This window comes from Wolffia australiana, chromosome 7, assembly GCF_029677425.1.
Source record: "Wolffia australiana isolate 7733 chromosome 7, ASM2967742v1".
Classification (NCBI taxonomy): domain Eukaryota; kingdom Viridiplantae; phylum Streptophyta; class Magnoliopsida; order Alismatales; family Araceae; genus Wolffia; species Wolffia australiana.
The window spans coordinates 13,724,084-13,751,398 of NC_135841.1; the positions used below are offsets into that span (position 1 = coordinate 13,724,084).

General features: G+C 36.0%; 1 protein-coding gene across 4 annotated transcripts; it reads right to left on the reverse strand.

Annotated features, from left to right (window-relative positions):
* Window positions 1-17,818: 17,818 nt before the first annotated feature.
* Window positions 17,819-27,104, reverse strand: EMB2754 (Vacuolar sorting protein 39). 4 transcript variants are annotated; one of them, XM_078577798.1, is made up of 15 exons: window positions 26,885-27,104; window positions 26,454-26,577; window positions 25,369-25,861; window positions 24,723-24,931; window positions 22,860-22,991; window positions 22,601-22,744; window positions 22,327-22,439; window positions 21,681-22,098; window positions 20,783-21,112; window positions 19,891-20,112; window positions 19,565-19,807; window positions 19,096-19,491; window positions 18,768-18,866; window positions 18,409-18,624; window positions 17,819-17,989 (listed from the first exon to the last, which is right to left on the reverse strand). In XM_078577798.1, exons 3-14 carry the CDS (start codon window positions 25,799-25,801, stop codon window positions 18,442-18,444), a joined length of 2,922 nt encoding a protein of 973 aa, XP_078433924.1. In that variant the 5' UTR covers window positions 25,802-25,861; window positions 26,454-26,577; window positions 26,885-27,104; the 3' UTR covers window positions 17,819-17,989; window positions 18,409-18,441. The 4 variants fall into 4 exon arrangements, with proteins under 4 accessions (XP_078433924.1, XP_078433923.1, XP_078433922.1 ...); XM_078577797.1 differs by having other exon boundaries at window positions 25,369-25,856; window positions 26,443-26,577; XM_078577796.1 differs by having other exon boundaries at window positions 18,434-18,624; window positions 26,443-26,577.
* Between the last annotated feature and the right edge of the window lie 211 nt (window positions 27,105-27,315).

The following is a 27,315-nucleotide window of genomic DNA, read 5'->3' on the forward strand; positions in this document are numbered from 1 at the left end:
AAATATATCGTTGTTTGGGCTTTTAGACTTATGCAATAAAATTGATAAATACTCTTAATCATTAAATACAGTGTATAGAGAAAGCAAGGGGTCGAACCACAGGGAAACAACAAGCAAGAATTTTTATCCAATTTTAAATAGATTAATTCAAGGGTGGATTAATTTTGCAATTAATAAACCTTAAATATATTTAATTATGTTTTTAATTAATCAAAATTAAGTAAAAACTTAATTTTGATTTTAAATATCTTCGGTCAAAACACTCAAGATAGGATAATTTTAATTATCAGATCAGATTAATTCCGATTACTAATTTCCCTATTATTATAAAATTTAAAATATTTTTTATGAATTAAAATTGGGAATTAATAATCGATAAGGGAAGTTTGAAATTGGACTTCAAGATGGATGAATTTTTGGATCAAATTTTATATTTAGGTTTTTTATATATTTAATTAAATTAAAAAATAATCAATTTTGAAATATAGAGAGAGAAAATAGATGAATTAACCTAGAGAGAGAAAGTGAATACTTTGGGGGGAAAGTGAAATCCGACCCAAATTTAAAAATCTAAAAATGCAGAATTGTTCCAAACCTATTTAAAACTAAAGATTAAAAATCATATCTTGAATCAGAATCAAATTGCAATGCTAATTTACTTCAAAACAACTTCTAGGGCATGTACATTTCGCCCATGCCAAGGCGTTTGAGAATCTCGTTTGAGAATCTCTCAAGAAGAAGTTCAAAATACAAATCAGAAACTTAAACTTTGAATGTAGAATCAAGATCTGTCGATTTCCAAAGCAACTTCTGTGTCCTTCCTGGCCAAATCCTTGGGGAGAGCTTCAAAAAGTGAATTTCGCCCTTTTCCAGACCTCTATTTTAAGATCTAACAGTCTGGATTGTAGAGGGGGAAAAGCCAAACATACCCTCAAAATTTCAGCTCAATCGGACGGCTAGTTCTCAAGATATCATCGTTTTACTGAGGATTAATCCTAGTCGTTGGATTAATTTTATCTCTCCTCCAAGAAGGTAGAAAATGACATTTTCTGATTGGTTGGCACATTTTTTTCTCATTTCCCCCCTTCTCGGACCGCGTACTGACACGTCGTTGTGCGCATCCGCACTGCGCAATCATTGGAGAATGATTGCTGTGTTTCAACGGCTAGAAAAATGCCACGTCACCCTGTATTTTTTTAAAATAAAAAGACAAAAGAGACCTTTTTCTTTTCATTAGAATTAATAATACGTAGGCATTTTCTGCGTGCATTTAATGCATGCGGCAAATCGAATGCGTGCGTATAATAAATACGATGCAAATATTGATTTTTATTAATGCACGTGTGTCGGTAGCCAAGGCAGCTTGGATTGTTCTTGACCACAGGAGGAGATTGTGGCCATTGAATATATTGCACTTTGCAAGCACCGGAAGATGCGTCAGCCATCGATCCGGGACGATCAACTGGTGCCCAGATGATGTAGACGATACGGCCGGGGCCTGAATCTTCACTGACTCCTCAGTCATGGTGTAGAAGCAGCGGAAGCAATTCTCTGGATGCTTTAGGTAGCCTCCCGTAGGATGCTCTTAAGCTCCAAAAAACAACAAATATCAAATGCAAGATCAGAGATCCTGCTCTGATACCATGACAGAATTGTGTAGACACTCTTGGGCGAGAATGAGAGAATAGAGGAAGTAGAGAGAAAGAACAGAATTTAAATGCACGCGGCTTACCGCCTGCGGTACGGGGTAGATCACCGTTTAATAAATGCACGCGGAGATCGATTCTCCACTTGCATTTATTGCACGAAAAAGTTAACTAAAAAAATGAATCTTACCTTTACCTCGCCGCACGTGCCACGTTGTCTTTTGAGCAAATCATTCGCTCATTATGGCATCGCGCATTGCGATGCCATAATGAGCAAATCATCCTCTCTCTCCTCTTATAAATCCCGAATTTCAGGCAAATGACGTGGATGCCACATCGTATTTATGTAAATTAATTATAAAACGCTTTCTTAAAATGTCAAATACATAGAATATGTTTTATATAATTTCGTAAAATCATTTCTTGGCTAAATATTGGTCAGAATAGTATAAAAAAATATGGGAAAATTCCAGAAAAATTAGGAAAACATTTACCAACCTTAGCCAATTATTTTAAGCCCTGTAAAAAATATTTCTTCAATGCAATGAGGTTAAATACCATGTAAAAAATACTAAAAAATTAGAAAGAACAATAAAATCAAAATGTATATCATTTATATCCATTTATATATGATAACATGCAAATATGGTCATTAAAACACATAAATATAATGTTAAATTCATCAATTAAATATTTTAATTTTCAAGTTATCATACCCCCCACTTAAATCATTGCTAGTCCTCAGCAATGTACCGTTATTACTTTAGATGACTTCTTCATCTATCAATCATCATTCATCTGCATGAAGTATTAGAATTATCAATAACATGCTCAAACGGAACTCCCCTCGACAATTTGGATTCCACCTTGTCAGGAATGTGGGTGCCATTCCTCTTGGTTCAAGTAGAGCTAATGAAATGAGATAGAAAGATGTACTTCTCTCTATATTTGACACTATGATCTAAAGGTTCCTTATTGCACTCTTCAAGTGGTGGACCTCTCACCTCTCATATCAAGATCACTCTCTTCTAGGTAACGGCTACTTTATGTTAAAATTCTCCACTAAGTTTCCTCCTACTATATGATAAAAGTTATACATTCTCCGTCTCCCAGTTAGCACAGAATATAAAAATGTTGTGATGGCAATTGTCAGAGAATAAGAACAAATGAAAGATGGAATGCTCAAATGGGAAGAGATGGATTTGGAATGTATGGTTTCATCAAGGTTATATTATTTCAGGTTGCCTTCTCCCAAGACTTAGACGAATGAGATAGATATAGAACGAAAGAAATCATGTGTGATGCCCTCACTAGATTCAATAAATTGTATCAAGATTGATGTACTAAAATGCTTACAACAAAATCTTTTTTCTTTTTTTTGATTCCTCTGATTTTGCTTGAAGTTGAGGACTTTTTCCCCTTTTTTTATTTTTAAGGGGTAAAGAACTTGCTAAAAAATTGTGAAAAATTAGAGAGAAGAGAATGATAATTGACTCTGATGAGGGCATTATATAAAATCATTGAATAGAAGAAGAGGTATTAAGAAATTGAAGAGCGAAATTAGATAGAAATGGTGATAGAGATGGGATATAGGTGATCCCATGGACAGGGAGATAGATGGCTTGGGAGATGTCTACCATCCTTGAAAAGTTGTTGGTTCAGATAAAGGTTCAAAGAAATAGAAGGTGTATGGCATATGGTATAACAAGTGGAATGGCAAATGGAATGACATAATGGAATGACAAAGTAGATGGAGAATCAAGAAAAGGAAATTATGTGCTTAAACACTTGGAGAAATGCCTATCTTCCACCCTAATGTAAGATTGACTCAATGAAAGAACAAAAACGTTCAAGTAGGATTGACTTAGTGAATGGTGGCCCGGTGGGGGTCCTCAATTCACTCAGCTCTCTACCTTTTTGAGTCATAGTACTTCAATCCTTCGATTTTCCTATCCCCTACACACCCACTAGATACCCTAGCCATTTGGAAATTGACTCCCACATTATCCAAAATCAAAGTTTGTTTCATCTTTGCATGATCATGATCCGCTATATAAAGCCAAACATCCCTACACATGTAATTCAAATTAATGGATGAAGGTCTCCTAAAGGGGAGTTTTCAATTATAAATGGGATTTCTATGACAAAGACCAAATAAAGGTTTGCAATTCTAAGCACATGAAATGTTCTCCCTCCCCCACTAAATTATGCGATGTCATCAATGCATGGGAATTAATCATAAATATAATTGAGAAGTTCAGAATTGCAAACCTGCTTAGGCGTGATCCTTGAATTTCTTTGAAGAACAGACTAATGATGAGCCGACACCTCGTTGTCATGTGTGCAAATTTTACTTGTTCTTGTTCTTTATTCTTGGAAAAACTAAAAACCAAAAAAAAAAATAAACAAAAATGAAAGCTAGGGAATTAGGTTAATTCCCATTATTTGCGAAGTGAAAATGCAACAAAGAGAAAAAATGTAGAATCCAAATCCTAAGTTGGTGTTTCCTATTTGGTGGGTGCAATCGTGCTTTCCAATATTATTGTTGTAGGTGGTGGTATATTTTTTTCTTCCAAATACGGCTTTAATTCCATGCCATTTACTGTGAACTCCTTCCATGTCTTAGGATCTAAAATCAAAACTGCTCCATTATCATATGTGTCAGTAACTATAAACGGTCCATCCCATCTTGATTTTAACTTCCCTGGAAAAAGTTCAACTTAGAATTATAAAGCCATACCTTTTGATGTTTCTATGTTTGCAGTTAATGTTCTTGTAAAGAAAATGCATCATCATGGTTTTATAAATTCTTGAGTTTTCATAAACTTCATTCCTCAGCTCCTAGAGTTTGTGCATCTACAATAAACATTGTTTTCCTGCTGCATCTAAAGAGAGTTTAATTTTTTTAATAGCCCAATAAGCTCTATGTTCTATTTCAACCGGAAGATGACATGCCTTACCAAAAACAACGTGATAACATGCAAATTAATATACTTAATTACTGAATTATACATTCTATTTATGTGTTTTAATGGTCATATTTGCATGTTATCATGATAAACTACATTGAAATCAGTTAACATGTCATTTTTCTATTATTTCATATTTTTTATCATTTTTTACATAGAATTTGACATTGTTTCAGTGAAGAAATATTTTTACATGATTTTATTTGCTTGGTTTAAGGTCAGTAAATCATCTCCTGATTTTTCTGAATTTTTCCCATATTTTTATGAATTTTTCTGAATTTTTCTGACCATTATTTAGGCAAGAAATGATTTTCATTTAATTAAATAATATATTGATTATTTATTTTGCATTTTAAATGCATTTAAAATGAATATCCACGTCATTCGCCCAAAATTCGGGCGAATGAAGGGATATATTAATTAAATAAGAAAGGAGAGAAGAGAGGAGAGAGATAGGAAAAGTCAAATAGAATGATTAAAAGAGAGAGAGAGAAAAGCGGAAATCGACGCCGACCATTGGCGTTTATTTAAAACAATGATTTTTTTTCTTTTTCTCTCTCTCTCTCTCTCTCTCTCTCTCTCTCTTCTAACCAAGCGAAAAAAGCACTATTTTGTCCTTTTCTGTTTTCTTAAAAAGCAGCGAAAAAGTGCGGCCGACGCGGACAACGAGGGTGCACGTATCCCGAAACACGGAAAGCGAGAAAATCAAGCCCAGCCAATAGGAAATTCCGATTTTTTAGAGAAAATAAAAGAGATCCAACGGCCCACATTTGATCTCACTAAAACTGCGATATCTTGAGATCTACAACTCCGATTGGGCTGAAATTTTGAGGGCAGGTTTGTCTTTTCCTCCTCTACAATCTGGACGGTTGGATCTTTAAATAGAGGTCAGAAAAAAGGCGAAATTCACTTTTGGAGGCTCTCCCCAAGCAATTGGCCAGGAAGGACACAGGAGGCATTCTGGAAGTCGTCAGATCTGGATCTCTTTATCAAATTTGTAAGTTTCTGAATTGTATTTGATCATCTTCTAGAACGATTCGAAAACGCCTTGGCATGGGCGAAATGTACATGCCCTAGATTCATGTTTTGAATGCATCAGCACTTCTTTTTGATTTGGATTCGAGATCTGACTTTTGATAATTAATACTTAATTATTTTAGGACATTTCTGCTTCATTACATTTTTAATTTAGGGTCGAAATTGGGGCTTTCCCCAATTTCTTCACTTTCTCTCTCTAGGTTAATTTGATTTGTTTATCTCTCTAGATTTCGGTTTTTATTGTTTAGGAATTTAATTTAATATATAAAAAACCCAAAAATAAAATATGAACCGAAAATTCATCCATTTTGAACTCCAATTCAAAAATCACTTTCTTGATTATTAAATTCCCAATTTTAATTATGAAAATTATTATAAATTTTATTAAATTGGGAAATTAATAATTTATATTTTTATGAGCTTAAAATAATAATAATATTCTTATCTGGAATTATCTGACCGAAATCAAAATTAAGTTTTACTTAATTTTGATTATTTTAAGAATATTATTTAATATTAATTGAATTAAATATTGCAAAATTCAAAATTACTTGACTTGATTCATAAAAATTGTTTGAAAATTCTGAATTGTTGCCTCCTTGCGGATCGACCCCTTGCTTGCTCTATATTCTTATTTAGTAATTAAGGGAATTATAAATTTATTGCATAAGTCTAAAAAGCGCAACGACCACGTAATTTTACGTGATTTTTCGGCTTATCACAACCCTATAAGGAGACATCCCTAAGGGTGTTTTGTAAGCAGTTCTATATGCCCAAAGAGCATCATATAACCTACTTGACCAATCTTTACCATCAGACCGAATAATCTTTTTAATGATTTTCTTAATCTCTCTATTTGAATTCTCAATTTGACCATTGTCTTGTGGATGGTATGGGGTAGTGATTCTATGTTGAACCCTATATTTCATTTACATGGTCCTGAATTGAGAATTATTGAAATGACTTCCTCCATCGCTAATAATTGCTCTTGGACAACCAAACCTGCAAAATATATGTTGTTGAATGAATTTAAGGATTACTTTATGATCATCAGACCTAGTGGGGATTGCTTCAACCCATCCGAAGACATAATCTACTCCCATCAAGATGTACTCATGTCTATCTGAATTTGGGAATGGTCCCATAAAGTCAATCCCCCATAGGTCAAAGATTTCCACTTCAATTATGGACTGTAGTGGCACTCTATCTTTCTTTTTTATATTTACCATAGCTTGACACTTTAAACAACTAGATCAGAACTTAAAAGCATTCGAAAATAAGCTTGGCCGAAAGAATCCACAATTTAAAACTTTAAATGCAGTTAATTTTGGAGCATAATGTCTACCACATAAAGAAGAATGACAAGCATCTAATATGCTCCATTGTTCTTTCTCGGGTACACATCTTCTAAACACATGGTCAACACCTAATTTAAAAAGTTCAGGCTCATCATAGTAATAGTAATTAATATCTTTGTAAAACTTCTTTCTATCATTAACATCCCAATCATTAGGTAATAATACTGTGACAAGAAATATGAGCATACCATGGAAGCTTTTTACCTTGAATTTCTAAAATATATTCATCAGAAATATCATCATAGATAGGCACAGATAATTCTGTTGATAATCTAGAAAGATGATCTCCAACTGTATTATCTATTCCACGTTTATCCTTAATTTCTAAATCAAATTCTCGTAAAAGTAAAATCCACCGTATTAATCTAGGCTTGGTTTCTTTTTTATTTAATAAAAACTTTAAAGCTGCATGGTCTGAAAAAACAGTTATTTTACTACCTAGAAGATAAGAACGAAATTTTTCTAAGGCATAAATAATAGCAAGCAATTCTTTTTCAGTTGTTGAGTAGTTTACCTGCGCTCCTCCTAAAGTTTTGCTTGCGTAGTAGGTGGATTCGACAGGTCCATCAATTTACTTCGTAAAATATCAATTTAAGTAGGGACATGCACCAATGAAAAAAAATATAGATTTAAATTTTGATCAATGCAATTTTGGAGTTTTTGAAGGCACAAAACGCATGGTGTATTTATATTTGAGAGAGAATTTAGGTTGCTATGATAGATGCTTTTCTGAGTGTTCAAGGAGTGATTTTTTTCTTGATTGAAACATGTTGACAGATGACTAAAATGCAAAAGGTATGATGGAATCTTCAGAAACTCTGATAATTTTGTGCACGCCAGGGATTTGACACATAGGAGAGAGAGAATAAAATTGTTCAGAATGACTCAATTTCAAATCAAGATATCTCACAATGTAGGAGTTTCATGGTGAAGTTTTGATGGGGGCTTGATCTCTCTTTATTTCTGCTTTACATACATACCTTCTGACCTATAAATAGATCCCTCAATATGTAAAAATCATCATGGAATTTCTCCCACTTTAGCAGGCCAAGTGAAATAAAGTGATTTCAAGATCCATCAAGTTTTCTTGGAGTTGTTTGCGGATTGTTATTTTGCACAAATTACATTAATCTTGGCAGAATATAAGGATCTATGGCAAGCCTTCTTGTGCTTATTCTTTATCTTATTTCTTAACATCATCCATCTATTCACGCCCGCCCATTCAAATAAATCCATCTCAGTCTACCCATCTACATCCATATCATCTACAACATCCATTCACATCATCCATCCATTCATCATCTCCGTTCATTCCACCCACTTATTCCAATTATTCATTTATCCACATATTATGGAGACAACCTTTTTCATTACTAACTAGTAAATTCTTTAGAGTCAAGGTTTATGAATTTTCATCATTTACTGAAATATCAATGCAAATTATTACCCTATATTTGAGGTCATCACTCTACATAATCAATCTTAAAGTTTTGGGTGTATCCCTTCACCACTAACCTGGATTTTTATTCACAATATTTCATGGTTTACACCTATCTGTAGTCACTAAATTTTTTACAGTAAGATCATGGGAAAACTTACATCCATAATTTCTGTTAAACTTTCCATTTTGAGGACCATATCCTTATTCAACTTGGAGATATAACAGTGTCTAGAAACAATCTTTAGAGGTATCACACTACCTATGAATCTTTAAAAAAATGATTCTTAAGTTTTAAGTGTTAATACGTAACAAAGGTTGATATAGGATACTACTGACTTCGATTACACTATGACCTTCCTTTAATTTAATACCCAGCTTCTTCCATAATATCTGGATCTTTCATCAGTATTAAACATATTAGATTTCATCATCATTACATGGGTTTTGACATCATAAAAATTTTGGGTGATGTCTGACAAAGATTGATATCCGAGTTATGATTAAATCCCACATTTTCCTCTCTAGGACACCATTTTGTTGTGAGAATTGACACATGATGATTCATGATGCATTCCTCTGTTGGTTAAAAAATTCAGAAGAGTTTCATTAAAGAAATATTTTCATTATATAATTGAAAGACCTTTCCTCTACCCCCCTACTGATTATAGACCATTGAGAAAAAAAAATCATAATAAATTATCTCACTTCTAACTCATGCTTGAGGAGACACTACCATGAAAATAATGTACATTCATATATGAAAATAATAAACCATTGAGCCCCTTTGGAAGATGTTTTTGGACTAGTACCCCACAATCCAGATAAAAAGTTTGCTCATCCTCTCAATTTGATTTCCAAAGTATGATTGTGATTGTTTTGCATACTTTCATTCATCACTTGTAATCTTTGATAAATCAAAACTTCGAGCAATGACTAGAAATAAATTTCCCAAAAATTCAAAAATTAATTTCCCAATAAATTTCCCAGAAAATGAAAGAAGTTCACTTGTTCTACACTTGAAGGCCTATTCTCATTAGATTCATGTCATTTCCTACAACCCAGCTGATTAACCTTAATTTGGATTCAAATGTATTGTTTTAAGGCTCCACTTTTACATAATAATTTTATAATTTTGTGTTCATTACTATAGGGTAGGGTTCAAGTCCACATGGACGATGTAATGAGAAATTAAGTTTTGATTAACTTTTTCAATTTATTTGGCATTTTATTTTATGTAAAAATTAAATTCACTTAAAAACTCATGATAACTAATTTAAATAAATGAAATAATATTTTATTTAATTCTAGTTACTTTTTTGGGATTTTTGGAACTTTTAGGAGTTTTATGAAGTTTTAAAAGTTAAAAACTAAATAAAAATTACCTTTAGTTTGGTTTGATTGGGTCAGTTAGGTTCATTTTAATTTTATTCGCGATATATTACCACAGTAGACTGAGTTGAGCTTGTGTAAGCCAATTTGATGTGATTGGATTGTCTGTTTCTCTCATGAAAACTGGTTGGTTTGCCAATAAACTAGGTCAGTTTCTATTTGCAAGCTTTGCAAACCGGCTGAGAAGTGGCAAGATGTGATGTCAAAGAATTGTAGTACCTTGAACTACATATAAATGTTTGAACTTGACTTTTGTCTTTGGAAAATTTGATGACTAGGCCATCCTCTCAAATTCTTTATTATATAAAACAATGATTAAATTCAAATAACTAGAGATCACACAAACTTCTTTGTCACTTATACCAAGGGCAGCATGGTGCTTTTCTTCCAAGACTCTTGATCAAACCCTCAATCTCTCTCCCAAAAGTTTTTTGAATAAAGAATTAAGGAAGTATGATGCAGAGTCTAAGATGATAAACACAATTCAATAAAAGTAACCTAAATCTCCCAGACTACAGATTTAACTCCAGAGTTTAGAGGGCTAAGATTCCTTCATTTAAATCCTTGATATACCTCCATTATTTCCCAAAATTGAAAATTATGGGTTAGTTCCACAATTCTTGCCTATGCCTGACTTGTTTAAAAATGGCTTAAATGGAATTCATGAATGAACTTTGTGTATATAAAGCCTCTTTCTCCCATTCAAGATGCGGTCTGAATTCCTTGTTTAGTTCAGAACGTGGCTTGGGCCTCTCTTGTTCTTCCATTTTAATCCAGAAATCACCATTAATTTTCTTGTCTTGAATGTATATCAAACTTCCAAGACGATGTAAGCCAAATCCCTTTGAATATAAGGAGTCAAGTGGGGTTAGTCTCATAAAACAATAAAACACAAAAAATGGGCACATGAGAAAATAAATTCGCATTTTAACCTTAAAGGATGAATAATGCATGTCCAAACATAAAAATAAGAATAAAAATAAAGTGTAAAGCAAATTAATCACTAGAAACACTCGTCAATAAATCTAATACTTCAATTCAACTCTTTGAAATAAAATAACCAAAAGAACTAAATTTTACAGTAAAGAATGTCTCATTAACCAACTTCTAAGGATAAATAAGTTAGGTTGAGCGTAGTGAGATGAGGAACATAATTTAGAGTCCCTAACCCATTTATTTTAGCCACCCTTAGTTTCTTACCTTATGGATATTTTAGGTTATCAAAAATAAGTTAGGTTATCAAAAATAAGTTAGATTATCAAAAATAAGTTAGATTATCAAAAATAAACTTAGTGTCTTACCTTATGGATATTTTATGGCTGTCAAGTTAATCACCCTTCACTGAAATAAATGTTCATTCATTATTGTTAACATGTGAGGTTTATAATAAATTTTTATAGAATATAAGTAATGGCTTAGTAGATTATGATGGTATCATAATACAATGATCACAAGTCTCTAAATATTTATTCTAAAGTTTCTATTAATATGATACTCAAGATGAACATGGAACTATCATGAAAGAATAACACTATCTAATCCTACTTATATGATAATCATGTCTGGTATTGTGGCCATTAGTATAGAGACATTAATGGCGACTATGGGTGCTCTTTTGGGAAAGAGATCACTGAATTTATATGCATGAATCGATGAATTCAATTATACCTCAGTAAAATTAAGATCAATTTGTGTAAGTGGGACTTGGACATGATACACCAAATATATTTTGTGCATGGAAAGCTATATTTTGACAATGACTATGAGTCCCTAAGCATGAGATTCAAATTATTCTTAGATCACATATATTAATCAATGCATGAAGGTGATGGAGTGGCCAGTATAGGATAATTTGATCTTGGTGAGAGGAGAATAGCTTGAGGGAGAAGATAATTTAAATCCTCATCCACGGTAGAGGGGGCATTGGATAAGATGATCTCCAATGATCCCAACTAGAGATCATCACTAACTAGAGTGATGGGTTGGTGTTTTCGTTGGGTTCTAGAGGCCTAGAACTTCATGAAAATTTCAAAATGATTCGCAGCAGAAGACTTCAGCAAAATCGTAACAACGTCGATAAAAACATTGAAATGAAATACCTCAGCACAAATCGCATCTGTGATTCTGTTGATCCTCGAATGAGTTGCGTGGAAAAAAACTGCTCATGTGTGCATCCTCTAGAAGTATCCATGAGGTCCTCGACACGTTGGATCTCCTCCTTCTCATCGATGAGCCCCGTTCATGCTCCATCGTTGTAGTTAGGGTTCGCCCAACCAATATTTGTCAGATATCCGGTATCAGACAACCGATATCCAGGAAAAAATGGGACGGTGCCGGATATCGGATATCGGACGATATCCGTCTCTGAGGGGTAGACTGATATCGGTACTGGATATCGGGGGGTGAGGATGAAATGGGTATCGGATAGCGGATATCGGATTTTGATATCCGGATATCAGAACCGATATCCGGATATCAATATCCAGTATCGACAGAGAAAAGTAATCTTCGTATCACGTTAGACGAGTTAGTTTAATAAGTGTTGTTTGGTTTTGATTTATATTCAATCTCGGATAATATATAGAGTGCAAAAAAAAAATTCTTCCATATGGGATAACAGGATTCGAAGTTTAATGTAAACTCAGAATCCCATTATCCCACATGGAAGATATCAGAAAAGTTTCTCTATATATATTAAATGAGTCTGACATTACATTTAATCTTAAAATAATATTTATATCAATTATCGCTATATTTTAAGACCCTTATATATATTTATCATTTAATATATGAGGACACCGTCCAATAAATAGAAACAAAGAGTTCTATTTCCTTCCATATGGGATAAAGGGATTTCGAGTTTAACACAAAAACCGAATCCTGTTATCCCATATGGAAGAAATTAAAAATACTCGACTGTATATATTAAACGAGATGTGTGACTAATCAGAAAGCTGTTCTCTTACTCTCGTGCCCACGTTAAACAATGTGAATTGTTGAACATTTATTAATTAAATTATTTTATTATAATTCGATGTGGATATCGGTTTTCGATATCTGCATCTGATATCTGATCTCGTCATCTGCCCCGTTGAGACGAAGACGGATGCCACATCGAGACGGATATTGGTATCAGATATCGGCACTATAGCAACCGATATCTGATACTGATATCCGGTATCCGGATATCGAAAAAAATGGATACCGTAAAATGCCTTTCTGGTATCTGATACAACATCTGTCCCGATACTTGCATACGGTACCGGTATCGGGACGGGCAAACACTAGTTGTAGTTACACAGTTAGATCTCATTGTTGTTGTTACGCTGCCCCTAAATAATTCTAGCATGGGTGAATTTCATTCGAGGCCTTCCTTTATTTATACTAAGTGGGTATATTTCATAAAAATCTCCAAAACCAAGTATTTCTTCCAACATCAGAAATACCATTTGCGTGTAACCCTATTGGCCCCATGTATCAATCTACTTAACGACTCGAGCAGCCCAATAACCTTTATTTGGCTTCCAAATTAATTAAATATATCATCATATGGATCAATTAAAGCCGGATCGATTTTACCCAATCGATAGGTTGTTTCCAACACGTGGGGTTCCAAGCTACATCCCATGCTCTATAAGATACAAAGAAGTGTGTATCAACTCCTAGGATCGTGTATGTATAGCTCCTCATCCACTTGACGCTCCTTAGGATGACTTCGGGTACGGTAAAATGTTAAACCCTAATCGGTTGTCCGAATTAGTATTAATGCGTTCCGAAAATCATTGGAGAACTCTTCTCTCGATATTTCACTACCTTGGCCAAGGACTTCATCGCATCATCTTCCTTGAGCTCTCACCTCTTATTCCAAGGGTGGTCGATCTCATCTTGATCACTCAATCGTCTTCATGAACTTCTTCATGCACCCGAACTAAGACTATTTAGAGTACCATAATTAGGGACACATAGGTCATTGTCAAATTACAATTGTCCGTCCACTAGACGTCTTTGGTGTCTCAGGTCCAACGACCACTTACACAACCGTGACATGAATCAACTTGATTTGAGTTCAGTATAATACCATTCAGGGATTTTTATGGATCAATACTGTGAAAACTTTTCACTAAAGAGCACCCACTCTCTATCCTTGGTGTCTCCACACTAATGGCTATGGGACCGGCCATACTCATCATATTAGTGAGGGTAGATAGTGCTATTCTATCCAGATACTTTGATGTTCTTCTTGAGTATCCTTTGAATAGGAATATTTAGAACACACGCTTAAAGAATAATGATCTCCATATTACGATCTCATCATAATTCACCAAGTCTGATCATGTATTCATGAACTTCATTATAAACATCACACGCAAACTATAATGAATATGTTCTATAGATGAATATGGAACAAGATATAGAATGTGTGTTTGGCTTGTGGGTCACATATATTTCCATCAGTTTGATGATACACCATAACCTGAAATCATTGATGAGTCTCTTGATATGAGATTAATTGTAGATCATGAGGCATAGCTTGGCAAACCATGGGCTGAAAATTTAACCTATCAATTGGGTTAAAATTGATCATTGGTTAGTAAATCTATATGTTGATATAGTTAATAAATAAATTCGGTCATGAAATTTTATTGAGCGATATAAGTTATTAACCAGACTAATGCACAGGCCTGAATGGCGACCCATGTATTATCTATGTATATTGGTGGATATATTTAAAATAGGAGGACTTTTATGAGAGGTTGAAAATAAGTATACGTAAGGGGAAACAATTTTCTGTCCATGCCAGTCAGATCTAGGCAAACACTTGTCTCTCCCCTTCTCAGAATCTCCTTTCTCCTAATGAGAATTTATGACGGGAATATCAACCAGATATTCAATGAGGATTAAAAATTTTCCAGGAGATATATGTTATTGCGATCGTGTAGATACTTCTAGAGTTCATATACATTAAAAGCTTGCAGATACTCTTTAGAGAGAAAAGTGAGAGTGGAATTAGTTACACATAAGTTGATGTGATCATGTTACATTTACATATTTTGATTTGATTTTCAATGATCAATTCTGCACAAATCAATTTTAGATAACCAACCAGCCCCACTGAATCCAATATCCCCCCAGTAGTGCACACACTTTGGTTTCTAGCGAGAATGAAGTACTCCAATCAGCTAGATCTATGAGAAGTCATATGATATAATAATGTAAAGTTATCTAAAATATGGTGGGGGGCTTAAACAGTGCATTAAGATTCGAATATTTCAGACTTCTTACTAATACACACGATGTAGAATCTGGATGTCACATGGTGAAATTAAAATTGGGGTATTTAAAAAACATTTACTCCTAAAAGAAATATGATTATCTATTGATGATCAAGGTTCATCTTCATTGGGAAAATATATTGTGGAATTAATACCTCTTAAATGGTAATTAGAAAATGAGAATATACTTTATAAGATAAGAAATATGGTGAGATGAGAAGGCGAAAAGGATAAATATATGTAATGATAAATATTTTTATATATGGATGATGGATGATGATAATGGTTAATGTGAGATATGATGGGTGGATGGATATGGAAAGGTGAATGTAATGGATGGTTATTGAGAAGAAGAAAAATATATGATCAAGGAACTCATTGTACATCCTTATATTTGGCTAATATTAATGCCATTGATGGCAGTGGGAGACCCTTGCACTTCTTTTTTGTATTCAAACTCTAATCAGCAATTTGGGCACAGAATATTGATGGCGCATGTAATTACTTCACTTCTGTAGGCCTACTTATGTTTTTTACTAGGTTATAATTTTTAATTTACTGTTCAGATTGAGACAAATTTACCCTTAAAGTTTCACCCTAAATCTATATCTGGATCATTTAGTGTCGCATTCTGAAGTTGAATCATTTTGAACCATTTTGTTTTTGTCCAAAACTGCACCTGTTTTGCACTTACACACACTTTCTAGACCCACAAAATTGCATTTAACTTGCTATGCAGACAGGTGTCTTACTTTATTTTCACATTTATGTCAATTTTAAATCATCGTATTTTTTGATTTTACACATGGCTGTTGTATCCATTGCATTTATTTTAAAGAAAATTGATATTTTTTCCCTATCACCACATCTCCTATCACATAACAAAAAATCATTCATTAACTCATGATTGACACATTATGATGTAGTAATTTTATGATGCTATAGTGTCATATTTTTAGAATAATTATTCATGATATTCAATGAAAAATCTTAATGATAGATAACTATCCAATAAATCAGATGACTATATTTAAAAGATATTTTATAGAATTAAAAAATAAAATTTATACCCTTAAAGTTTTTACAAGCCAATCCACATTACATACATCATTAAATGTTCATTAATTTAATATTCATTATAATTCACATGTGATGTTTACAGTGAAGTCCAAGAATTTATGATTCGACTAAAAGAATTATTATGAGATCATGGAAAAGAGATTACTAGTTTCTAAGCATGTGTTTAAAATATTCATATTCAAAGGATACCCAACAATGCAATTGAAATATATGGATATAATAATACTATCTAGTCTCACTAGTATGATGAGTATGGTCTATCTCTTAGCCATTACTATGGAGACATTAAGGATAGATAATGGCCACTCCTTACGAGAAATAGTTTGTCAAATAAATGCGTGTGAATCCCTAAATTGTATTACATCAAACTGTAGATTAGGTTGACTTACATCATGGTTGTGTAGTGGTGCTTATATCTGAGCCATCAAAGGCATTTTGTGGAGGGATGGTTTTACTTTGGCTATGAGCTAAAAGTTCCTATCCATGGAATTCTAAACTGTCTTAGCTCGGGTACATCACAAAGTTTACCAAACAAGGAGATAGATTGCAGCGCAATGGAACATGATCTTAATAATATAAGAAAGAAAAAATGATCAAGCTTCGAGCTGATCCAGGCCAAAACATATGTCATAACAGGTTTTGTTTTAAGTATACACACATAATCGCAGCCTTCCGACCTTTTTTTATAAGATCAATTGCAGAGATTTAAAACATTTTTAGGACTTACTCTTATTTCATCCTAGATGCTTCTGATTCATCAGCGTCTGCTAATAACTTAATCATAACAGTTTGACCCATCTTGTGGAGACTGAAAACTGTCCTCCACTACCTGGTCGTCATCCCTGTCGGCCGACCGGCGAAGGCCAGTAATGTGAAGATGTAATCCAATCAAATGGCCCTAGGAGGGCTTTTGTATCATGGCTGATACAGTCCAGAGTGGATAGGTTCTCTCTTCACCCTTTAAAGCCTTGTTTTGACCCCAATATCCCCATCTTCTCAAGAAAGAAGGTGAATAGCGAGGACTCCTTTAGAGGCACTAGAGGGCTAGAGGAGGCACACTAACTCTTCTCTTTCATCTTGACGGTCTTCACGAAGATCAAGAAGGATTTATATCATGAGAGACTCACACAAGGCACACAAGGCGCACTAAGTTTATGGGGTGGGATTAGACACCCCCATTCTTTCTCATTGAATTGGGGTGTTCTATAATCAGGAATAGGAAGAAGCCCCATCAAATAGATATTTTTTCTTTCATCCATATTTTGATCGTTAATACGAGATATAAGGACCAATACGGCAAGTAGCACTACGCCTTTTATCCTGAAATATTTATTGCATGTTGAATCATGCGAATCACGTGAAAGTACATTACTCAAATTCGGGGGTCAACGAGATTCATAAAATGTGCTTGGTGGAAAAAAATGTGAGTGAAAGATCCCACTGAATCAAATTTGATCCATGAATCTAAGAAATAGTGAGAATTCTTGATCTCCCTCAATATGTCACTGAATTCGAAGATCCAGGATTTGAATTGATGTTGTTTCCTCCTAAAGATTTCATTTCAATTGGATGGTCCCTGTTAAAGATTTCATCCCTGTTAAGCACCCAACTCATAATTGGCAAATTTGTAGGTTCAATTCCTGCTGGATTCATGCCAATGGGAACGTTAAATTCAACAAGTCTATTGGAATTTGCTCTGTATCAACGGAATCTCATCACCCATACATAACGAACTGGTATGGTATATAAGGTCACCCTCTGAGCTAAAATCATATTCCTTTAAAGTGTGGAGATCCTGTAGAGCCACATTCAAATAAATATCAGTGTATTTTAGTTATGGACGTAATAATCAGGAGAGAGAAAGGGAGAGGGAGGAAGGGGTAGATAGATAGATAGATAAAGAGAGAGAGAGGGAAGGCGGTAGATATACAGATAGAGAGAGGGGGGGAAGGATGTAGATTAGATAGATAAAGAGAGCGGGGGAAGGGAATTGATAAATTGATAGATAAAGATATAGATAGATGTATAGATAGATAGATGGATGGATAGATGGAGTAAGGAAAGTGTGCAGATAGAGAAAGGGAGGGAGGGAAGTGAGTAGACAGAGAGAGAGGGAGAGAAGGGAGTAGGTAGATAGATAGAGAGAGAGAGAGGAAGGGAGGGAAAGGGGTAGATAGATATGTATATATATACAGAATGAGAGAGAACAAATACCTGTAAAGATTATCAATAGACTTACAGATAACTTCAAGGTCCAGCCCTCAATCTTAGCCTCTGAGACTCCCTAAAGCAAACAAAGTGTACAAGTGTCTTCCTGTTAGGGTAGACCACGAAGACACTGGTCCCTATTTTCTTTCGACATAGAGAACATGTGCTGTCTCCGTCGATCTTAAATCCTGGCTTTTGCTGCTTTAACAGCTCTTCCTTTGCCTGATAATTCCGTTTTGATGAAATGAGTTGGGGGAAAAAATTAGTACAAGAGAACAGTCAACGGTTCTAAGAACACAGGATTTCAAGAACAGAAACCTTTGCCAACAAATGTCTCAAATGAAAAATCATTTCAATTATTTTACCTGGAGGTTTTCACTGTATCTCAAATTCCTTATGATCGAGTAGTTTCTACGTCCCTCGCTAGATTTCCTGAGAAGAGGTTCAAGAAACGGAACCAAATTCTGCATAAAACACAAATACCCAAGTGCTTGTTAGAGAATAAGGCATAAATGAGCAAGTAACTCAATGTAATATCTTCAATAGGATTACTCGGAATTAACTCACTGCCATGCTTTAAAGCAACATTACACATTATATTATCACATTTTTTGAACATTGACCAGTTTTAAATTCTATCTAATGACATAAAAACTAAGAAAAGAAGCCCAAAATTAAAGGTCCAAGTTTTACCATAAGCTTGGTTTTTCCAGGCAATAGACGTAGAGCTTGGGCACCATTGATTCTGTCCCACCTTTGGGTCAACAGCTCCAGCGCATAATTTAACATTGTATGATCGACGCCATCTGCCACATCATCGCTATCACAGTCACTACGCCCGCTATCCGTACTGCTGGGAACATTACGCGAGTCTTCTGCACTCTCAATCGTCATGACTTTCTTGAGTACACGTTGACTGGGTCTGTCTTTAGGCAAAAGATTCCTTGATCTCTTCTCAAGTTCTTTTGGTGAACTACGTGGATTCAGATATAGTTGCAGAAGATTCAAATAGATACTAAAGCCCTTCCTCAAGGAGTCAGTTTCATATACACGATCACAGTAACTCAATGCGAGTTCGGGTAAATGAAGCTGGAAGTTGAAAAAAAATCATTGAATACTATATTTTTAAATTAGGATTTTACTGGGCTTTATAAAGACATACCTTGTGAACATATAAAGATAAGGCAAGGTGATGCTGGTTTAGTCTACCCAGTAAGATGGCGTGTTCTTCATAGAGGGCATTGGGAGGGAGTCGTTTTATTAGGGTTCCAGAGTTGTTTTCTGAGATCCCTTCCAACGCTGAGAGCAGTTTCCTACGCGTTGGAGTGTAAGTCTTCTCGTCCCACTTCCCTTGCTCATTGAGGTCCTTAAACCAATCAAGCACCTCTGAAAGATAAATCTGGACCTGAAAAAAGAAAATCATTACGGTTTAATCCTGGGGTTTCTTAAGTTGTAGGTATACATGGGGGACAGATGGAGAGGCCTTACTAATTCGTACTGCAAATTTGGCGAGACGCCAGATTCATTCATTGAGAGCATTAGTTCAAGATACTTTGATTGCATATTTGGCGCACGTTGTTTTAGATAGGAGTTGACCAAGTCAGACGGAATATTTTCCGATAAGAATAGTTCAATGGCCTGTGTTGGGCAGCTATCAAGGACGTGCATTGAGAATTCCAAAACAAGCATGGGATCCGATCCACAAAGCGGCTGAAAAAATGAAAAAAATAAAAATACTGTCAGTTATCATTTTCTACAGTCTCTTCAAAAAAAAAAAAAAATCATTTTCTACAGAATTCCATAGATTAAGCTATTAAAAATCGAAGATTTATAAAACAAAAACTTAGAAAACTCGTGTAACCAATCCTCTCCCACGGTTATTAAACATGAATAACTTTGGAAATTGAGTTTGAACGGAAGATGAGGAAAGGACTGTCACGTTGAGGGACTTTTAATGTACATTAACTTTTGCAGAAATAACCATTAAATGTAGAAAATAATTAACTCCACCTCTCATCTATCTAAACATATCATAGGATAACATATCAACCAAGTAGCTTAAAGTAAGAGATAGGTTACAGTAGGATAATGAGCTTAGATGAAGTCATTGTTGTTATGGAGAGAGAGGCAAAGCAACCGTTCATACGATCATTCCAACTATATTGAGTATCGTAAATGAAACAAAGTTCGTACCAACTGCTGTTTTTAGAGAGACCGTTCATATGACTTTAATTGGGGTGAGTAAAAGAACTTTCTAGTTCAGTGATAAAATCACTATCTTGGTCAATCTCAAAAATCTGATTTTCAGAATAAAAATATAAGAAAAACTGTTCCCGGTACTATCCTTTAAAAAGGAGTTGTAAGAAATGAAATCCCAAACCTTAAGGTAATCAATAACCATATCTGGCTTGAAATTGCGAGGGTTCTCAGCACTGGACTGATTGGCACTGGATTCTTCAACTAGTTGAACTAGTAGTTTTAGGGCATCACGATGCATTTGATTGCTCTTGTAAAGCTCCAGGAGAAGGTCATGACACTCCTTTTCAAGAAGGAACTCCTCGCTGATCTTCAGATCGCAGTAGTTTGGCCCTTTCAGAATTTCCAATGCTCCACTCGATTGACCGGTAAGAACGATAGCTTGAAGTAGAGCAGTGTCTAGTATGGATGCCCTTTCTCTGGCAACTGAGCTGATGTGATGAGAACCACGGACCTGGACCAATTTTTTTTACAATCACGATGGTTATTTCCAAATTAAGTACTTAGTTGTGCAATGGTTGTAAGTGTTTTTGCAGACAATGATGAAAATCAACATTCTCATCCAAAAACCTACCACCCAAAGACAATGATGAAAATTTTATCATCCTACTGCAGGCAAATAAAGATGCCGATGACAATTTTGGCATCGTCTCTCATCATCATCCTGCCTGCGACTAGCAAAACGACAATGATGAGAGGAGATGACACGACAAAATCATCCTCCTCCTGACCACGGGCAAGAGATGATGACAACTTTGTCAACATCATCTCATCCTGGCAATGATGAATGATGGGGAAGATGATGACTAGCTACCATAATCGCCATCGGCAAACACTAATTGTAAGCAGTGTACAAATAAAAGGTCCATTTTTTGATAAAATGAACGCCTCTCATAAATGTGAAATGGCACCATCATCCCCAACTCAAAACCCTAACAAAGAAATGATAAGAGCCTAACAGAAACGCAAAAATTTTCATCATGGTTAACATTACATATTTTATTGCAAACAGCATAGACTACCTTGCTTAAATTATTTGTTTTGTGCGAACTGCCCTGCACGGCTCGCATCACAACTTCATCTGTCACCTCTGAAACAGCCCTCTCGATTATGGCATATCTCTTCTTATTTAAATATTTTGCAAGCGCCATAAGAGCATTGTGCTGCGTTTTCTTTGCTTTTAGAGCGGCTTTTTCATCAAAATCCACAAACTGTGCAGTAGGTGAGGCTTCCAATTCATCAGAAGCATCTGATGATGCCCCGGATAGGTAATAAACATCTGATAAATCTGGAAGCTTCTCGGCATCTGGAATCACCGTGGTCTTGGGCAGAACAATAGAAGGGTAAAGCGATAGTACATAGGTGATGTCCACTAAAGATGCCATAAACTGATCCATTGCCTCTTCATAATTTTCTTTGTCAAATAAGGAATGGGCATAACTGAAAACAAGTGATTCATCAGATGGCAGGGAGTGAACCATGAATTAATAGACTGCTTTAAATTAGAAATATTCTAAAACTGTGATCACTCTTAGTGTTAATGGATGTCGTAGAAGGAAGGCATTAATTTAGATCAACTGTCTCCTCAACTGCTGCCTTCAAGATACCAATTAAACGATAGTAGATCATCGATCTGGAAAGAAACAAACTATAGGAATTGAATTTCACCGAATATGTATGGATCCTTCTTTGGCTGCTCGCAGAGCTGAATCCTCCTGCGGAAGTAATTTGCATAAAGCCAAAGCCTCCTCAAAGTCTCCGGATGCTGTAAGTTGCACTATCTGTAAAATCCAAAAAGGAGATAAATAAAAATACCCCCTTAAAATACATGTAAAAAAGGACACGTGAATTTTTCATTGCACTCCACAACGTAAGACACTCAATTAAAAATAGGGGGAAAAGATTACAAAGACCCTAGTACTTCTTAAAATCATTGAAGTACCTGAACATCAATAGGAACAGGCAGCAGCCAATACAAAGAACTTCCAGAGGCAGCAATGACATAGCCACTGCTTTCAAGGAGGATATGAATATCTCTCAGGTAAATTGTCTGAACAAGAGGATACGGAGCTCTGAGAGATCTTATCTGCAACCAAAAGTTGGAAGTTAGATAAAACAGCTTACAATTGGGAACTGGTCTTAAAAAACTAGACAGCTGAGTAAGATTTCAATCACATCATCGCCTGAAAAAGACATTCTACCTCAAGATACTTCGGTAGTCTAGCAATTGTGTAGGGCCAGTCGATAATAACAGATGCGGGGGGCTCAACCCAACAAATTCTACCATCTTGTGAAAGCTTTCCATTTTGATCAACAAATACTCCAATATTGTCCTGAAAATTTTTCATCACCACAAAGCACAAGATCTTCATCCCGGGAAAGAACTCAATAAAACTTCTAAAAAATGAGAATTTTAAACAGTCATTGTTAGAAAATGGGCAAAACCATTATTTATTTTCTTTCTAGTCATATATTGAAAATTCTGAGAATTTAAATAAAAAATAATCGGCATAAACGGAACGATCTTCATCAAATTAGTTGAAATAATCATCAAATTTATTAGGCGATGGGAAGCTCATAAAATTTAAAATAATTCGCTAATCATTTGAGTGAAGTGGCGAGGTAGGGAATAAGATTAAAATGGAGGCGATATTCAATGGTGTACGCGTTCTCACTGGAAACAATCAACTGGGGGTAAATACAAATAAACATCAATCTAAAGATAAACTTTGACGTGTAACAGTATTTCAAGTAATATGTAAAGAAAAAATGAAAGGAAAAAAATAAGCCTCAAGAAACTTTAGTAGGTGTAGTTGATTGATGAACATTGTGGTTTCGTTTGCACTTCTTCAAGAAGCTAATAGCTCTTGAATCCTCCAGCTTACAATTGAACAAACGTTATATGTTCATTGAATGTTTCAATAAAGTATTCAATGCAGAATATATTTGTGTAATCCGCACCAAGTACCTTATTGAAACAGCCAACGGTGGTGGAATCTAGAGCCATTAGCTTCTTGAAGAGGCACAAATGAACCTAGAAGGTTCATAAATCAAAGAATTTGTTTGATTGTTTTAGAATCTTATTTTAAGAATACTGTATTTGAAAGTGACCTCAGATGAGGCCTCCGATGGAATCAATCAAAGAATATGTTACGCACAAGACTCCATGGGTGGATGTTACTTAAGATGACGCCTTCTGGGCCTCTCACAGAGGCGGAATGGGGAAGACCTAGAAGCAGTTCGATGGGCCATCTGGCTGCATTCCTATGAGGTTGTTTTCAAGGGGAGGACGACTTCGACAGAGGGCGTGGTTCATGAAGTGGAGGATTTTTTCTAAGATGAGAGGAAGATCACCTGAGGTCAGTGACCCTCTCAATATGATTGATATAAGAGATCAATAAATACACAAGTAACCCAAACGAGCACCCACACTCTCTGTTCATATCCCTCTAACCAAAATGAGACAAGGCAAGTCTTGTCTTGTACGATGTAGTCCAGCAATGCCTGGAGTACCTAGAAAAAACTTCATTACAATAAAGCCATATTACCCAGCGCACTGCAAAAGGCAATCCCCACTCCTCCTTACCAGTTTGGTCCTTGATTATATCTCCATAATATCAGGTTTATCGCCGATCTCGGATGACCTTCCTTTTTTCTTTGAAAAAATTGGGACGACTAATTACAGTGGGGGCCTTATCAGAACTCAACAATAAATGATATGATAATGGATGAGTTAATGGACGGCATTTCATCAAGGGCCAGGTTAACAGCACACAGTTTGATGTACCGGTCTTTGGGTTTCCCACTGTAAGACTGCTTCTCCACTGGCCCTTCCTTCTCTAACCCCTTTGATCCTCTCCGGGAAAGATCAAATACTGATAGAATTTCCATTCAATGTCCAACCTTGTTTGTAGACCATGAGTAAAATTAGTAAATGTTTGAACGACAGGTTATGTTCGGGCAAAAGGTCTCTGGGAATATATTCTAAAATTTTAAAAAAAACAAATCATGTTGAGAGATACTTCGCCTTGAAAAGACAAATTCTATAGAAACAGGGAAGCTACCTTTCCGAGAATAAGATCGCCAGAAGAAAGTGGAATGACAAGAGGAGGAGCAATCCTTCCAGATGGGAAAACCTCTGATAGAGCTCCAGTAGCACTATTCAGAATCATGTACTCCCTCTTGATTCCCAAGCATATGTTCTCACCGCACCAAGCCATGGACTTCACAACGTCAGGAACTCCTAATTCCTTCACTTCCAAGAAATCTCGACCTCCAAACAGGTAAAATCCCGTAAGATAATATCAAAAATTACAAAAGCAAAAGCACACTTGCATTGCACTTTACCATGAAAACTACCCATCTTCCCAAAACAAAAACACAAATTGAAAGAGCAAAAACAAGTTTAACAGACTATTTTGAAGAATGTATTTCCTAATTTCCAGCAGACAGCCTAAGAAATTCTGCCTTCAAAGTGAAAAACCACCCCCTATCGTAACTCAAAATGAATATCCGATTTTTGAGTTTGTGAACAATTCGAATAAAAGTATCTGTCCAGCAATAGATTCACCCTAGTACCAAAAGGCAATGAACCACACCGACATCCATCTAGTCCGCTTAATAAATGATCTCGAAAGAACTAATGCATAGCACTCAACTTAAATTGTAATTTAAGATAAAAAGGTGACAGTACAGAAGTAGAAAGTTTACCATCAAATCGGAAAATGCCAACCTTCTTCTGCCTTCCGACGCAGAGAAAGCCCCTGTGATCGTCCCAGCTATACACAGAGGCACCCTTGGTCTTCCCAATGACTGCCACCGTCTCCAGGTTGGGGAGCCTGTGGAAAGCAATCCACTCTGACAGACTGAGGAGGAGATCCCTGGACTTGGAAACCTCCATGGCTACAGGACTCTTTCTCCAGAAGCCCGACACTGTCCTCTCCAGTACATAATTCTCCTTCCTCATCTCCTTTCCATGTGCCGCCGACCAGCCTAATGTCTCCACTGCCTGCAATGGCGCGTATATCCGAAGAGCACAGTCAGAGCATCCCATCAGAATCTTGCTGCCATGGACTCCGGCAACCTCGATCCTGGCCGGAGATCCCCGCACTGCCTCCACAGCATCAAATGCAGAATGCGCCATTGCCGACGATCTCCGAGTTTGGCGCTCTTTTGGCTAAGAGAGAAAAATGTTTCTTCTATCCTACGTGACAAGAGCAAGCACCCAATTAGGGCTTGTGCCTCTAGCAGGAAGTTCTTTTCTGTCTTCCAAGCTGATGGCTGCCCACCACACAATTAAACATATGGAATGGGAAGAAGACGATTATCCTCAACGAGTGCCGCATTGATGAGAAACCACAGATAAATAACAGGAATTTCAGGAATATATGCATCCTGAAAAGCGTTTGGGGAGATTACTTTGAAGTAAATCATATTGTAGTATTAATCCAGGATTTAAATAAATTGTTTCACTAGAACACACACGTCATTCACAAAATGGTCTATCTTTCTAGCCGGTAATATTTCGGACCCATGAACAAACAGCAGTTCCTTTCAAAAAAAAATTACGAACAGAAGTTAGAATTCCGAATCGAATTGCACATTTCGACCTATCTTTACACCGGCAACCCACAAATTATCACTCATTGATGACATCTTTACTCCTGTAAACATCGACGAAGATACCGATTCCTGGCCGTAAAGTTTACGCATAAATCAGAAAAAAAATTCGTTTAATCGTAAGACGAGCGAGTTATCATCAAAGAATAAATGATGAAAACACACCTTTCGGATACCTCTGACGATGCAACTGACGAGCTGGAGATTCACTCCAGCCCCCCTGCCACACGCCCATCTTCTTTCGTCCCCATCAAGCGACAGTTTTCGAGTCTTCCCCGCTTGTATTCCACATCTAACTACCTGGACGAACAATCGGAGTACTAAAAATGAAACTAGTATCAAATCTGAGAACGATGATTTTCTCCGAGTCAGATCCTATATCGCCCATTAAATCTTTCAAAAAAAAAAACTGTATCGCCCAATAAACGTATGAAAATACGACTGGGTGTTATCCCTCGTCGTAGTCAAGGAAGATCGAGAAAAAAACGATCTTTCATACACGCGTGAGCAGAAAATAGAGGATGTGCATAGCACTTTTCAAATCAATACGAAATCTCGCAACGAGTCCAGACTCAGAAGGCCAGGGAAATCAATCATCGATCATTACCTGCAGATACAAAAATTCCGACCGCAGCGCAGGCGAACAGAAGGACCCGTTCGCGCCATTGATGCATCAGAATAGTCAGATCCTTGGTTAATTGCTAACCTCCGATCGGTCTCACTTGTAGTGGCCGTTTTCGCCTTAAGTACTGTTCGCGACATCCCCCCAATTGCCCATCTTCCGCTGGATGGCGATGTCGGGGCGGATGCCGAACTAGATCTCGGAAATGAGTATCAGATATCCATCTATACAGATATCTGGATGTCGGTTGGTGATTAGGGAAGGGCACATCCGGGATGTGACGCTCCGGATGTGACAGAACGGATGACAAAACATGACGAATGGTGTTTCGTCACGTCACCGTCCCGTCACACGTCCCAGTATATGGAGAAAAAACCGTCAGATTATCGTCACGCGTCCCTTCGTATGGCCTCCCG

Bases quoted from the DNA above. Each gene is read 5' to 3' on its own strand.
- EMB2754 (XM_078577798.1), bottom strand. From the start codon at position 25,801: ATGGCGCATTCTGCATTTGATGCTGTGGAGGCAGTGCGGGGATCTCCG. The intron at 20,113-20,782 runs GTTTGGGATTTC...TCATTTTTTCAG, and splicing joins TGGTTATTGATTACCTTAAG to CCGCTTTGTGGATCGGATCC. The intron at 18,625-18,767 runs GTAAAATAATTG...CGGAATTATCAG, and splicing joins GATACAGTGAAAACCTCCAG to GCAAAGGAAGAGCTGTTAAA.